The following is a 14,293-nucleotide window of genomic DNA, read 5'->3' as shown; positions in this document are numbered from 1 at the left end:
CTGACTGGCGCCGTTCTTCTGCTGACCGGTCAGACTGAGCCTACACCGATCGCCATCAGCAAGAAATGCTGCTGGTGCTGCTGGGAGCTATATCAGTACTGGCACCCTGACAAGGCCGAGTCGAAAGATGGTCAATCCTCCGGTGCCCCCGACCTCGTTCTCGTAGGGAGTCACTCGATTATCTATCCTTGGTATCCGCCCCCGATCCCTGTCCCCATTCAGTTTCTACAAGCTGCGAACAATGATGATCGGCATGCTCGAGATAGGTGCCAAGTCTGGGCAATCATCAGCTGGCGGCTCTTTCGATGAACTGCCGGTGGACATCGTAAGGGGTATCTCCAAACTCAGACAACTCAAGAACACTAAATGACCTAAAAGTATGTCTTCTTCGATGACCGTGCCTTCCCCCGTGCCCCCCATTCCAGGTGGTCCTCCGGTAGCTTGATACCACATGAAAATGAGGGCGCAATGCAATAACTTGCATATATCTATTACCGATAGCATCATGAACTATTTTTTTTCTCACCTCTTAGTAGGTTAAGTATGTCGATGCGCCTCATGGGCTGATGTGTAGTGGAAATTGTGCTGGTCAAGGTGTGGACATGATGGTAGAGGTGTTCTAACTGTAGGATTGAGGCGAGGAGACATTGTGTCAGTGGTTAAATTTTTTGAGTCATAAGTTACGAAAATCAAGAATGCGTTGACAATTACTCGGAGTTAACTCGTTCAACGTCGGGAATATTCGGAGAAGCACACCAGGTGCCACCGGAGCTTACGGCACCACAACTCAGGTTAACTCGCAAAGGGATCCATAAATATTCACATATGCCGAGTTCAGAATTAGGGGGCGAGCAGAAGCTACTTAGTGAACGAGGAAACTGAGTTGGAAGAGTGAATGAAACAGAGATAGAGATGCGGATTTGGATTCAAAGCAAGCGAAAAGTGCGGTCAGCAAGCTCAGAAGCTCGAAATGGCCCACTACACAACACCACCGACGACAGCAACACTGCACAGCGATCCACCATCCACCATCCAAAGTCCGTTCCATTCGATCATCCACAGCACATCACATCGCATCAGGTACGCTGCTACACTCTCAGCGCAGGTCCTGAAGAACACCGCGCCTTGGAGCGTGCAGCATCAATCCCGGGATGATTTATGTGCACTGGATAATAGAAGATGGTAAGTAAAGGATAAGCAGTTAAAATGAAGACGCGACGTACAGAGATGTCGCTGCCAGCGGCCTTGGTGTTCATGATGAGGGCAACGATGAGGCCTGACAAACCAAACTATCAGGGGCTGTTCTGCCAGCTAAAGGTTAGGACGGCGACACGTACCGTAAAGACCCAAAACTTCGGCGAAAATGAGAATGAGGATCTATGGAATAGGATATCAGCATCGTGGATCCAAGTATAGTTTCATAGGGCCAAGTGGGTATTGAGGTATGCCACAAAAATCTTCTCGGTGGACAAATTTTAACTGGCGTGAACCACATCCTGAGGTACCACCGCGTTCCCCGGACTGCCCCATAAAAACAGAGTCAAATACAAGATGGAGTAACGCACCATGCCGACGAACAGCCGTGGCTGCTGAGCAGTTCCACGGACACCAGCGTCACCGACGATACCGATGGCAAATCCAGCAGCGAGACCAGCGAGACCGACGGAAAGACCGGCACCGAGTTGGACGAACCCTTGGTACAGAGGCATGATAGGCTCCACTATAGACCACCGACACAAACCGCGAAGAAGAAACCGAGTAAGTACTACCATGGAGAGGGGTTATGATACAGACATACGGTTGGAGGAGATGAGAACAGCTACGACGAGACCGTAGATCTACGCCGCAAGTACAAAGTGAGCGTAAGCGAAAGCAACTACGGCGCAAAGTGGATTAGGACGTACAGCAATGATACCAGCCATGATGACGGGGACGACGTTCTTCATCATGAGGTCAGGTCGCAGGACTGCCATGGCGGAGATACCAACACCGGACTTGGCGGTACCGTAACTGAACCACCAAAGTAATACAATGAGCCCATATTGCACTTCCTGACGTCGTCCTTTCCAGTGGAGAGTAGGCTGAAGCGCCGAGACGCGACTCTTGGCCCAAGCAGGTGGACGACATGTTCAAGCAACGACTATTGAAGACATACCTGGCACCAATACCTATTCAGTGACGCCAGTAAGTCAGTATGAGCTATTTCAGTGATACACGAAAACAAAGCATACATGCGAATACAATGGCACTTGTGCAGCCCTAAAACACCAACGAAAGTCGCGTCGTCAGTAAACGGCGCCAATTCTACCTCCCGTCACCAACCAACACTGACCATGGCACCAAAAAAGGGAGCGTATACGGGGCAAAGGTCGGAAGACATTTCGAGCGAAGGCGAAGGGAAGGGCTGACGACGAAGAGAGAGTTATTGGGGATGTGCAAGACGGCGACGAGAGTCGAGCGCACGTCGCCCGCTTAGGTGCGTCCCCTTCGCGGCATCTCCCGACAGCGGACCTTCAAATCATGCCGCGTACACATTCACACGGTCAATGAACGAGAGCCATCCATCCCTCAGACAACACCCAAGTATACGATAACCAAGGTCGAAAGGACATTTGTCGTATCTTTTGGTATCGACGAAAAGTCATTCATCCATCCACAATAAATATTCGAAGGCTTCACAGATCGTGACCGCCCATGGCATAGGCTTCAACGTTTTTTGAACTCTCCTCATCTAATTGACAAATCTCAGGCATTTTTCTCTTACTCAAGTCAAACGCGATACGAGGGACCAGGGTACGGACGGAATCTCATGATTACCCTTGAGTCGATCCTGGCGAATTTGTCTTCTGGATGGTGAACTACGTTCTCTCTTTTGCATCATACTTTCAGTACTCCCATGGAGTGGTAGGAAAGCGCGCACTACTCACTAGCATAGTACGAGCACATCCTTCCCGGACCAGTACACAAGCCGGTCATCCAACCTGTCAAGGAAATCTTGGGATACGCATCCAGCCTGAACACTGTGGTTCCATACTGGGTAACTTCTACTTTATGATAATCTTTCATACTAAGACGAGTACGAACATGATACTCCAGAAATGAGACACTTTGAAGACACCAAAGGTTGTCTTGACTCCCTCTGCTATAGTCTCCCCATCTTATATCGTCAATATCGCTGATCGTATCGAATCGAGGGATCATCAGCACCCATCCGGCACAGTCATATCATCGACATAGTTCGCAGCATTGACACCCAAGCCACGACTGGCAAACGCATTCCAAAGGATACAGGTATTTGTTCCGTTGTAGCGGTTCGCGTCGGCTTGGATGATAGCGTCACGGGCGGTTACGACTAACAAACCGTCGTCAGCTATATAAAAACAGGAGGCAAGGGAGCGAAAACAAGGCAGTAATGGGTGGTTCGGTGAACGTACAGGTGGGGTTGCAAGGTTGCAGGGGCAGAGCGTCTATGAAGAGGTGGAGGAAGACGGTGTTCCCTTCGCTTCCACTGGTGCATGGACGAGCGCGTCAGTTTTTTTCTTGCAGCTATTGCATGAAAGGCAGCGATACGTACGTTGGGTCAGTACGAGCTGTAGAAGAGAAGCCGTGTGCGTCAACGAGAGAGGCTAGCATGTTATGCAGCATATTCGCCCAGATTTCACCGATATCTTTTTAAAACGAGAGTTGTGGCGTCACAACTTTGTGAAATAAGGCTCAGAGACAGGGTGGACATACCATGTACTTCGTCGAGGGCGGCAACACTACCGTACGTAAGAGGGTTCGTAGTCCTATTGTTGAGCATGATACGTAAGCTCCAATGTCCAAGGCCGGTAGTGAACAAAATACGCACGTCGACGTCGAGTATGGGTGCGACCTGATACCAGCAGTGTTGTTCATAACGTACTGACCAAGGACAAAGTCAGCGACATCAGGGCCATCTTGTTCCAACCAACTGGATTTTATGGCATCAGTCGTCATAAATCACAACGCACATTGTCCAATGAGATATAGCACGCACTCCGCCATAGCATCCGACCATCCCTCGCCCAAGCCAGCAGACTCAGTAGACTGTAAACAGTCGGCATTTCCACCACCGGTCATTCGGTTAGTGATCCCATGTGTGTTCTCATGACTGACGATGTCGTTCTCTAGGGCACCATCGCGTTCGGGCTGTTGCTCTTGTCAATCTCATCTCAACATTCGAATAATATATATGCGTACCGATGTGTAAGTCCAGAGGAACATCCTCATACGTCCAGAGAGACCACTGAGTCCCAATGCTCTATCAGCATATCGGAAACGCCGAAACATATGAGGACACCGAAGGACTCACTCAGGAAGCGTCGTGAAAGCCGAGTTATCGGTGAACAGCGAATCCTGCACGCTAATCGTAACCCTATCCGGCCCAGCGGTTCCTCCCTTACCAAAATTATTATCCTGGAAGTTGAACGCCGCCTCCGTGAACCCATACAGATAAGAAATATCGTGAATTGTATTGACGACGTAAAACGCGTTGGTCACGGCGGCGTTGACATTGGTAGCGGTCGTAGGGTCTGCGCTTGGGTCCTGAACGTACGCGAAGTTGAGGCCGGTGGAGGACTCGGGGGTTGTGCCGGTGGTCTCGTCGGTTTTCCATGAAACGGCATTATTTCCGCTGGCGAACGGAGGACATATCAGCGTGGTAGTTGGTACGGCTGACGTAGAAAGGGACTGACGAAGTGTCAGTGCTAACAGTCGTGCCATCGAGGCTGTTCCAGCCATAAGGCGAAGCAGTCGTGTCCATAGGATCTGTGATCGTCTGGAACCCTTCCGTCAAATCCTCCTCATCGATAGGCAATACGAGGAACTTCAATTCGCGTGAAATTCATGTCTATTAGCCTTCTGCGCCACACAATCTTTGACGGTACTCACCGAAGCCCTCGCCACAAAGTCCGTAATCGACAAAACCTTATTCTCATGTGCATCCACGAACGCATCGAACCAATCGCCAGTCGTATCGTTCTGGATATGAAAGGCGTGTGTGAGCGCGACACTTCCATCCTCGAGGGCTAGGAATTCGAGTCTTGCTGCTATGTCAGAGTTATAAGTGCCGGAGAGCGTTTGTTCGGCGGTGCTGATGGCGTCCTCGAGGGAGACTGAGGGGGAAGAAGACGGCATTGTACCTGTGAGAAATATGATTTGATAAGCGTCAGGTATAAAAACAATATTGCGGAATATAAATACTTGGTGTCACGAACGAAGAGCCGAATGAAGCGACTTTTCCGTCCATTTTGAAGGCCACGTTGGCGACAGCGTTCGCGAACGGAATACCATCCTAGTCAACAAAGCATCAACGAGGCACGCAATGACTAGCATGACAGTATGTAGGAAGATCTAGAGACGTACGTGTTGTTGCCTAACAAACGCGTGCTGAGCTACTTCACCAGCGAAGCTTGACTTCAACGTCACGGCGTCCTGAGAAATACCGAGTTTGGACTGCACGAAGGAGAGAGCAGCGTCGTTTAAGTCGAAGCCGTCTACGCGAGTAGCCAGAGGGTGGTCCAAACCCTCCACACCGAACGTCTACAATAGAGATGATTCACAGCGGCAGCACACGCAAGTGATTGAGAAAGAGGGGAGACATGGGAAAAAAGGGAGACCAGAACCCACTTCGAACGCCGACGCCGGGTGGAAAGTGACCAGCTGCAGACCAGAATCTCTTCCTACAAGTCGCGTACGCGTTGTTCCGTACTTAGTAGATAAAGGCCAAGGAGCAGCGACAGCCCCGGAGGTACCCAGTAAAGCCAAATAAACAGAGCCAAAGAGTTTGGTGAAGGAAAACACCATGACTTTCGAGGGACAACTAGTTAGCGACTGCTGAAGACTGCGTCACGACTGAAGAGGGGGGAACTGAAGTGAAAACGAAGGTCCCTAGCCAGGCTTTCACATCGTCCGCTCTATCTGTTTATATACTGTCTGCTTACGGCTATCGAGTACGTGAGGGCCTCTGTTGGTTACAGGTGAGAGACGCGCCAGGAGCACTCAATTCTTAGACCAAGCGGGCAAGCATACGGTACAGTATATTGAGCTAGATGATCCGGAACCAAGCCATGCTCTTCATCCTTATGTAAAAGGTACGCCGTGAAGATATCTTCTCCTGAGACAAAGCAATCTGTCTGACACCACGTAGTGCGCATCAAGTGTGCATGTCTGTCCCGCGACGCAACAACAGCAAGGAGACTCCTATGAATTCCATGGATTTTACCAAGAGGACGCCGAGTTATATTCCTGCAAACATAAACCACTGGCATGTTGGCGGCTTGCACGAGATGACCAAGCGGTTCGCGATGATCTGGGAGCACCAAAGAGTATCAAAGGAGAAGTAAGAGAACAACCGAGTGCGCACTGCGTTGGGCCTTTGTGACATTCCCAGAGGAGAAACGAAATAGAAACGGGATGTCCATTGATGCTAACTCCGTAGCCTAAACCCGTACTAGTAGTAGGAGCTGGTGAGAAGGGCAGGATGCCAAGAAGCTGCACGCGGGGAGAAGTGTTGGCACATACGACCAGCTTTTGGAGCAGATGCATGCCTGTAATTCCATCAATTGCAAGTGAGTTTGATGTGAAGCGTGAGCAGTATGAGAGTCACTCTCATGAGGAGGATTCAAGCTTGTGACGGCACGAAAGCTGAAGTTGAACCGTCCGGCAAAGTCCGAGGCGCCACAAGCCGCGCTGTGGCCCACAAACATCACCAAACTCTTCCTCCATGAACGAGTAGTAGAAAAACAGCGCGATGATAGGCCGCTACCTTGGGGCCATTAATCCCTGTTATATATCGGCAAAACCTGTTTCACCATCGGCTTTTCCATAATTTTGTATACCACCAAAAAGGGGTCCATGCCTGGTGTGGGTGAGGATATCCAACAACATGTTTCGTTAGTTCGAACAACAGATATATGTAACTCAGTATTAGTCCAAGAAATCACCACCGCATCCTAACATACTTAACACATCCAAAAGTAAAACCCCACTCAAGCCGTCAAATCACAAGCATAATCCCTCAAAGCACACCAAAGCGGCTGCAACGGAATCGTCTCCACCCCCCTCTGCGCCATCCTAAAGCTCAACTCATGCAGCCTCGGCAACGCACTAGTCACATTGCCCCCCGGGCCACTCCAGAAAAGTTCCGCCGACGCCGCCGCACGCGGCCAGACCGTCGAATCGAGCGAACCAGGGCCAGACTGTTCAGTCCAGAGGAGCTGTTGGCCGCCAAGGACGAGAGAGGCTTCGGAGGAGGTCATGTTTGCGGTGGGGTCGAATGTGTAGGCGTATTGCCAGGTTTTGAAGGGGTCGCACCAGGAGGCGCCGGCGGGGTAGGAGCCGACCCAGCCACCGTGGCCGCAGTCCTGTAGGGGAATGCAAGAAGATTAGCGTCGGAGACTATGAAGGGAACAGAGAGGGACGAGAGGACGTACGAGGTAGAAGTAGTCGGAGGGAGCGTGGACGAGCTTGAAGCCTGCTTGAACGATAGCGAGAGCGTTGGCGGAGCTTATCCAAACGAAAACGACGGTGTCGTTCGACAGAGTAACATTATGGTCGAGGACCATTTCTGTCAATCACGTCGAACCATCAGAAACGTCACCCAAACCAGAACCAAAAAAAGGGAAAACAAACCTTCCCAAACAACCGGCGTCTTACCCACCGCTTCCAACGCCTGATGGTTCACCACCACGAAATCGCTCAACATCTCCTCGAACGTCGCTCCCGTCGCATTCAACGCGCTCTGCGTCTCGTTGTCCCAATCATAACAGTTTTGGTTGATCTCGTCTCCTCCGGTGCTGAAGTACGGCGAGGGGAACATGGAGGCGGCCGCGGTGAGCATCCCGGCGGTGAATTGTTGGGTCTCGTTGGAAGTGATGCGGAGTTGGCCGGCCGGGGGTTCATTGGCGTAGGTTGCCCAGGGGGTGAATTCGGGGCATGCGATGTGTTCGGGGTGGGAGAGGTGGATGACGCTGGTCTGCAGATCAGAGGTGGTTTATGTGAGCCTCAACGAAAATGAGAGCAAGTCCAAATATCATGACTTACGTGACCAGGAGTGTCAATTTCGACTATAACGTCGATCCCGCGCTGTAGATCATGCACTCGATCAGTAAATACCTAAGTCTTGAAATCTAAAGAAGCACATACAGCACCAGCATAAGAAACGATGTCGGCGACGTCAGAGGATGTATAGACCGAGCTATTATCATAGGCTCCAGTCTCCGAAAGCTCCATGTAACCGTCGATTTGGAGAGGGAAACTCTGACTGTCCACGACGTGCCAGTGGAATGTTGTCATCTAAATCGACATCTTCAGCTCTAATCCAACTACCACAGCATTGGGTGGAAACATACCTTCACCCAGCTCATCGCGTCCAAAGTGCGTTTAATGTCCGAAACAGGGAAGCTAGTAGTAACCGCGTTCATCAGCTACTCTTGACGCCTCGGCTGGATGCTAGTTTCGTCAACTCACTAGTTTCGCGAGGTATCGAGCATGAAACCGCGGTACGGCTGTACAACACATGTAGCATGAGCGCCCCGCACATCCACATCAATTACCTCACGACGGCAATCAAAGTACAGTACTCACGTATGCAGGTGAGTCCTGAATCGTCACAGGCGCCGACACGGTGTAGATCGCATCCTCATGGGTATACCACAATTGCTCAAAGGTCGTCAAACCCCTGAACAGCCCCAAAGTCGAGTTGGCACTGATCGTCGCCGAAGAACCATCCGCGGGAACAGTCAACGAGTAGGTTTCGACCCTTTCCTCAACCAGAACCTGACTCTCTTCCGTGATGCTCTTCGCGTCGCCAGTGCCGGTGTACTGCAGGACTAAAGAGAATAGGGTGCTTGCGTTGGAAAGCGAGTCGGCGTCTACGGAACCACGACCGACGACGAGACGTTCGAGGCCGTCTGTGGCGATGTAGTTTGTGGTGCGGTCGATGGCAGCTTGGAGGTCATCAGGAGTAGAAGAGAGGCCAGAGGTTTGGATAGAGAAATTGGAGTCAAGTTTGAGTGTGGATGATCCGAGTTCCAAGTTAGAGGGCAACGGCCAGATAGCGAAGACAGGTGCAGAAGCAGAGAGCAGGAAGGCGCCCTTCACTAGAAGGGAGGAAAACGAGGGTGTCATGGCGAAACGCAGCCTCCACGGACCTAGAAAGTTGGCACGAAAGGAGAGAAAGAGAGGGGGTACAGCGAAGCAACGGACGCGACGCGCTCTTTTATATACCGTGCGCTGGCTTGTTCAACCGGCGTGCTTCTCTACTGGAAGGGGATGGTTCGGACAAGGGGCTGGGCCTATATATGAAGAGACAAGGGGCGCTCCGCCATCCTGCTGTATGTATTCCTGTCTCCATGATGAACGATGTTTTCCTATCCGAGGGCGCTGCACATGCCCTACACGCCCGTCGCATATGACTGTCAAGAGTTTACAAGTGATTTCATGTGTGCTCGAGGGGCGCTAGACTTGATGGGAGTACGTACGATACCCAGCAGGGGCGGGCAGACTCTATTTTTTGATGTTGATTACCCCGCCAACGAAGTCAGCCGATAAGTTATCCTCCGGACGCTGCATGGCTCTGTGGAAGACCACGAGGTAGCAAATGAACGCGAGATGGGAATATTCTTGTCGCAAATTCGACGAAACAAGCAACTGGTTTCGCGAACAAGACGGTTGTCGAGGAGTGGCTTGGAAAGGAGTAAAGAGAGGAGAAGCTGCCACTTAGTAAGCGCCAAGGGCATTCGGGGGTCGGCTTCACATGTGGCGGTGGCGTCGACGGGAGTCCACCACAAATCAGGGCTAACAAATATTCATCATAGCAACATGAGCAGAATCTGTACCATGATATACCAGGGAAGTGGTTTAAAGCGTTAGAGCATTCGCTTGAGCTCGCTTCCTGATTGGCTGACGAGTTGAATGCACATCGCAACATGAGTATAAGTATGCCCTATTTAGTATTGGATGCACAAGGCGAGATGGACATCTCTGTCTCTAGAAAATATAACATGATATGATTCATATTGCGTGTAGGGTACACTCAAATATACTCAGAATTGATTGTGGGCGAAGTGGTTAACTATCCGTAGAACATTCAATATGGTCCCAAACACACAGACAAGCCCCGGCAGCTCTGTAGAAGAGGTTTCCGCGGCTGATGGAGACCTAGATCTCTGCGTATGTATAGGTCAGGGTCATAGTGAGCAAATTTATAATCACCCAGTAGTGTCGCAGCGAATCTGAAGCGAATCCGAAGAAGAGTCTAGTTTGACCAGATCTTGACCAGATCAGTAATTTGCCCGGATTTCGGGTGGCGAAAATCCTCTGTTACGCAGCAATTCCTTTCGTTGCCAACACATACCTAGGTGTCTATATATATATATATATCATACCAGATGCTTTTCGGAGTTGTTTCTGTCTTGCCTGGAATAACGGGCTCGACGGCAGGTACTGTGGCCGCCGCCGCCGCGGGAACCCTCGGGAACCACAAAATGCAATGCAGTGAGTCTGGGGCCTCGCCACCCAACTTCAATCGGAGTCTAAATCAGAGATATATAAGAACCTCGCTTGGCCCTCGGTGGCGGGAACGCTCTAGCCAGTGCATCCCCGCCATGTCTTTCCCGCAGACTCTGGAGGAGTGGAGGAAACAGGGCGAAGCCTGGGGCGAGAACCGGAAATACGAACCGTATGATCTATGGCGCCCCTTCATTCCATTCTTTCAAAGTCACGGTCTCACACTCTGGGAAACGAGCGCTAGGTACCCCTTACCTGCCTACAATCTACTCCAACCCAAAGGGATCGAAAGAGCCCCCGACGGTTTCTCGTACCTTTCAGAGTATTTTCCTGATGGGCTTCCTGAATTAGAGTACCATATTCAACAAGTCGTGCGTTATTACTTTCCTTATCTCACAACGCTTAATTACCTCATTCGCCCTTTCTTCGTACAATCTCGTTTACCTCTCTAGAATCCTATCGTTTGTCCTGCGCGCACGTCGGATGGTCGCGATGTAATGATACGGCTTGTCTGTATGAAAACAGACCCTAGCCCTTCCGGAATCCGCCACCTGGAGATCTTGCGTCGCATCGCTAAGGGCCATGTTGCTTGTATAGGCAATAACCATATCGTGCCGGTCCTTCAGGAACTGACTAGCGACGAACACGGGCTCACGTTCATTGTGCAACCGAAACTTTACGATATTGATGCGTTTCCTACATGGTATACGGCGCGTGAGGCAGCTGACTTCGTCGTGCAGATCTTAGAGGTCAGTACTGGTCTTGTCTGACAGATCTCTATAAAGCCCTACTTATATTCCGGATTACCCTGCCATAGGGTTTCGACTTCTGCCACAGGCGTCTCATTGCTCATCTCGTAGGCTATTCACTCAATTCCGACGTGTCGTTCATTATCACCTGATCTCGCAACTTAGGATATAGGCTACGGCAACATTCTTAGCAATTTCCGCGGTGGAGCTAAATTTCCAGGCGACTACCGTCAAGAAGGCGTCTATCCCTTTCGCTCCCATTTTCCTGTCCGGTACTACATCAATGACTTCGAATTGGGGCTCTCGTTCGATGAAAACTCCGATCCGCTGTCTAGGTTGATCACGGGCATTCCATATACCACCGCAGGCAGAGCAGGGACATACGGACGGCCTACAGCTCCGGAAATGACCAAACCTGATGTGCCGTATTGTCCTTTCCGTGCGGATGTGTGGCAGCTTGGAACCATGATGAAACAAGATTGTGAATTCGAGGTATGCCCAACTCCTTTGGTGGTCATGATTCCCCAGGGTCGTTATACCCGTAGTTAACGCGCGGCTATGTCTTATGCTTGTAGAACGTAGGCGGGCTGCCGCAGTATCAGAGTCTGCTGGATGAGATGGTCGCCGAGGACCCACTTGCCCGTCCTACGATGGGCGAGGCCTTGCGTAGAGCGCGTGAGCTAAGATTAGCCCTTCCTCAAGATCTCTGATGTTTCATCTGATTTATTGGTGGAGTTCTGATCGTGTATAACGAAATATTCATTAGACAATGTAGGGTTTTGCTGGACTTCGAAATAAGGAAGATGCAATCTCTCAAGAGCGTTTCAAATATACACGGCATAAGAATATACATGACAAGTAGACAAAAAAACGAACAGAAAGGTAAACCAGACGAACGGCAAATGTACGTACTGTTCCCGACCCAGATCTACAAATTGGCCTGGAAGGAAAAAGCTCGCTGTTTGGCGATTTGCCCTCGCGGCATCATTTTCACAATCTGCTCGGATTGTATATGGCATACTATGTGCCAAATTTTGTGCTGAGCGAGCGATCGAATGAGCTGAAAGAAATACAAAGGCGTTGAAAGCGGTCTGTTAGACTTCCGCGCCAATTTGGCCCGGCAAATCTTGCTCTCCACCGGCAGCAACGCTGACCCACATTTCTAGTTCTGGATGCGCAATTACTTATTCTCGTCGTCCGACCGACCATCACCCCGCCAAATCTCTGTATTCCTAGCCACAAGCTCTTCGTTCTGTGCTTGGACTGCTTTATAAGCCACCCTCAGTGACTCGTGCTGCGCAAGAAAAACCTCATGCGCCTCCCTAAGCCTTGTTATCGCGCTCACCACCGCTTCTTGATTCAATCCAAGGTCTCCGTCCGCTTGTCGATATTCTTCTCGACTCAGAGCGCCGTCTTCGACTCCTTACTTGCGGTTCTCATTAGAGATTCTTCACCTCCTACAAAAACTTCAAGTTCTTCTGTCGGAGAGATTGGATATATCTCATTGAAAGTGAAGCCACAAAATTAGTTTCAAAAGTACTTGTACAGAGGATAGTAGAAAAAGGGGAGAGTGTTTGTGGAGCCCGTATCTGCAATAGAAGTACTCCACTCGCAGCGCCTTCAGGCCCTTCTCGGCTGGAAGAACTTCTGCAAGCGAGTGAGAGCAGCTGACTTTCAATCACGCCAATTTTGTGCTCCGTATCTCGCCTTCAAGGTCTCTATTCTCCGCGTTATTTTTGTCACAGATTAGTGCTACTGCGATCGGGAGTAGCATTGCTAGCCTACGTACCTGAGAACTGCGATTCTTTTGTCACGAGAAGATCTAGCAGTTCAAGTGGGTCAGACTGAAGTTTGTGTGGCGTTGGTGGTGCTCCTAGCATTTGCCCGCTTTTGAAACTTCGATGGAGCTTGAGTGGCGTGTAGTTTTGTACAGCGGCGTTTGACACGGCGTTTTGTCTCGTAACAAAAAGATGTTGTCAACATATTCAAGGTCTCCCGGTGGTACAGTTACTAGTAGTATAGTGTATCGGGACTAACTACCAGGCGAAGAAGGACGGAGTCGGACAACACGGATGCGTACCTCACCGCTAGTATGATTTTGCTGCAAGTATTTACGCGACAGGTTGCTCATCGTCACACAAGTACTCAGGAGTGGCCCCAAGGTAGACCACCTGTGGAACCAGAAGGGCCAGGAAATAGCACTGTTAATTCACTGTCGCGAACGTGTGTCACTCCTTGGCAAATAATTTGGCATAATTGAGCTCTGTTGAAGGCTCTTGTGTACATACTTAGAACGCGAAGCACAGTACTTAGTAGTCCAATACAAACACAAAAAATCGTCGCTACGACAGTTGGAAACGAGGTCGTAACTTCACCGCATGCAAAAAAAAAGACCTTTAGCATCGGATAACGCTCGACTCATGAACAGGGCGACATTCCGCTGACATTCACACCGATGGGGCCAGGGTGATTTCGTCTCTGAGGATCCACACAGAAGTTGATATCAGTAAGTAAACAATAAATAAGGCGTTGTATACGACTGGTAAACTTACGATTCCACGGCATCTGTACAATCTTTGAGGGGGACCGATACCTTAACGCCGTTCAGGAACTGGAGAGTGATCTTCATGGTTTCTATGTTTGGCTAAGAGAGTTCAGTGAAGTCATTGGTTAGTTAAGAAGACAGTACGGTGAATGGAAATATCAACGGAATGTACCCACAGAGCTGGTCACACGGTTAATGCTGCGTCCGACGTAGAACGTCTTGTTACGGTCACCGCCAGGCCAATAACGATAAAGTTTAGCCATAGTGATAGCTTGGAGTGGAGAGTGAGTGAGCTGGGAGTGAATAAAGTCCGATGCGGGCAGGAGTCTTGGGGGTAAGATGGCTACCTCTCAGATCATTCTGTATCTTTTATACCCCACTGAGCGCTCAAGACTGCAGGTCCGTGAGCTGAGAAGAAAAAGTGATAACAAGCCCTTGTGTGCTCCCAGAAAGTACTAGGTCTGCACGA

The 14,293-nt window shown here is 50.2% G+C and overlaps 5 protein-coding genes across 5 annotated transcripts; 1 reads left to right on the top strand and 4 right to left on the bottom strand.

The window, feature by feature from the left end:
• Window positions 1-798: 798 nt before the first annotated feature.
• Window positions 799-2,437, bottom strand: STEHIDRAFT_80385 (V-type ATPase). The gene is made up of 9 exons (XM_007304628.1): window positions 2,333-2,437; window positions 2,232-2,259; window positions 2,156-2,168; window positions 1,905-2,100; window positions 1,799-1,838; window positions 1,566-1,720; window positions 1,338-1,377; window positions 1,224-1,276; window positions 799-1,165 (listed from the first exon to the last, which is right to left on the bottom strand). Exons 1-9 carry the CDS (start codon window positions 2,378-2,380, stop codon window positions 1,157-1,159), a joined length of 582 nt encoding a protein of 193 aa, XP_007304690.1. The 5' UTR covers window positions 2,381-2,437; the 3' UTR covers window positions 799-1,156.
• A 763-nt stretch (window positions 2,438-3,200) lies between these two features.
• On the bottom strand, window positions 3,201-5,844 carry STEHIDRAFT_98539 (metalloprotease; the record flags this gene model as incomplete). Its single annotated transcript, XM_007304966.1, has 13 exons — window positions 5,650-5,844; window positions 5,386-5,562; window positions 5,224-5,314; window positions 4,912-5,162; window positions 4,716-4,846; window positions 4,334-4,654; window positions 4,222-4,267; window positions 4,019-4,170; window positions 3,851-3,952; window positions 3,736-3,788; window positions 3,575-3,668; window positions 3,435-3,508; window positions 3,201-3,352 (listed from the first exon to the last, which is right to left on the bottom strand). Exons 1-13 carry the CDS (start codon window positions 5,824-5,826, stop codon window positions 3,201-3,203), a joined length of 1,821 nt encoding a protein of 606 aa, XP_007305028.1. The 5' UTR covers window positions 5,827-5,844.
• A 995-nt stretch (window positions 5,845-6,839) lies between these two features.
• Window positions 6,840-9,640, bottom strand: STEHIDRAFT_122129 (N-acetylhexosaminidase). Its single transcript, XM_007304965.1, has 9 exons — window positions 9,504-9,640; window positions 8,608-9,437; window positions 8,491-8,528; window positions 8,373-8,424; window positions 8,167-8,316; window positions 8,065-8,106; window positions 7,654-7,996; window positions 7,455-7,588; window positions 6,840-7,385 (listed from the first exon to the last, which is right to left on the bottom strand). The coding sequence occupies exons 2-9, from the start codon at window positions 9,148-9,150 to the stop codon at window positions 7,011-7,013; spliced, it is 1,677 nt and encodes a 558-aa protein (XP_007305027.1). The 5' UTR covers window positions 9,151-9,437; window positions 9,504-9,640; the 3' UTR covers window positions 6,840-7,010.
• A 988-nt stretch (window positions 9,641-10,628) lies between these two features.
• On the top strand, window positions 10,629-11,989 carry STEHIDRAFT_157669 (uncharacterized protein; the record flags this gene model as incomplete). Its single annotated transcript, XM_007304964.1, has 5 exons — window positions 10,629-10,901; window positions 10,983-11,279; window positions 11,348-11,386; window positions 11,445-11,771; window positions 11,855-11,989. The coding sequence occupies 5 exons, from the start codon at window positions 10,629-10,631 to the stop codon at window positions 11,987-11,989; spliced, it is 1,071 nt and encodes a 356-aa protein (XP_007305026.1).
• A 1,737-nt stretch (window positions 11,990-13,726) lies between these two features.
• STEHIDRAFT_157668 (uncharacterized protein) lies at window positions 13,727-14,087 on the bottom strand (the record flags this gene model as incomplete). Its single annotated transcript, XM_007304963.1, has 3 exons — window positions 13,727-13,757; window positions 13,832-13,923; window positions 14,001-14,087. 3 exons carry the CDS (start codon window positions 14,085-14,087, stop codon window positions 13,727-13,729), a joined length of 210 nt encoding a protein of 69 aa, XP_007305025.1.
• Between the last annotated feature and the right edge of the window lie 206 nt (window positions 14,088-14,293).

The sequence above is a fragment of the Stereum hirsutum genome, assembly GCF_000264905.1.
Source record: "Stereum hirsutum FP-91666 SS1 unplaced genomic scaffold STEHIscaffold_8, whole genome shotgun sequence".
NCBI classification, from domain to species: domain Eukaryota; kingdom Fungi; phylum Basidiomycota; class Agaricomycetes; order Russulales; family Stereaceae; genus Stereum; species Stereum hirsutum.
Note: the sequence above shows the minus strand (reverse complement) of the source record. Positions and strands in the feature narration are given on the sequence as shown.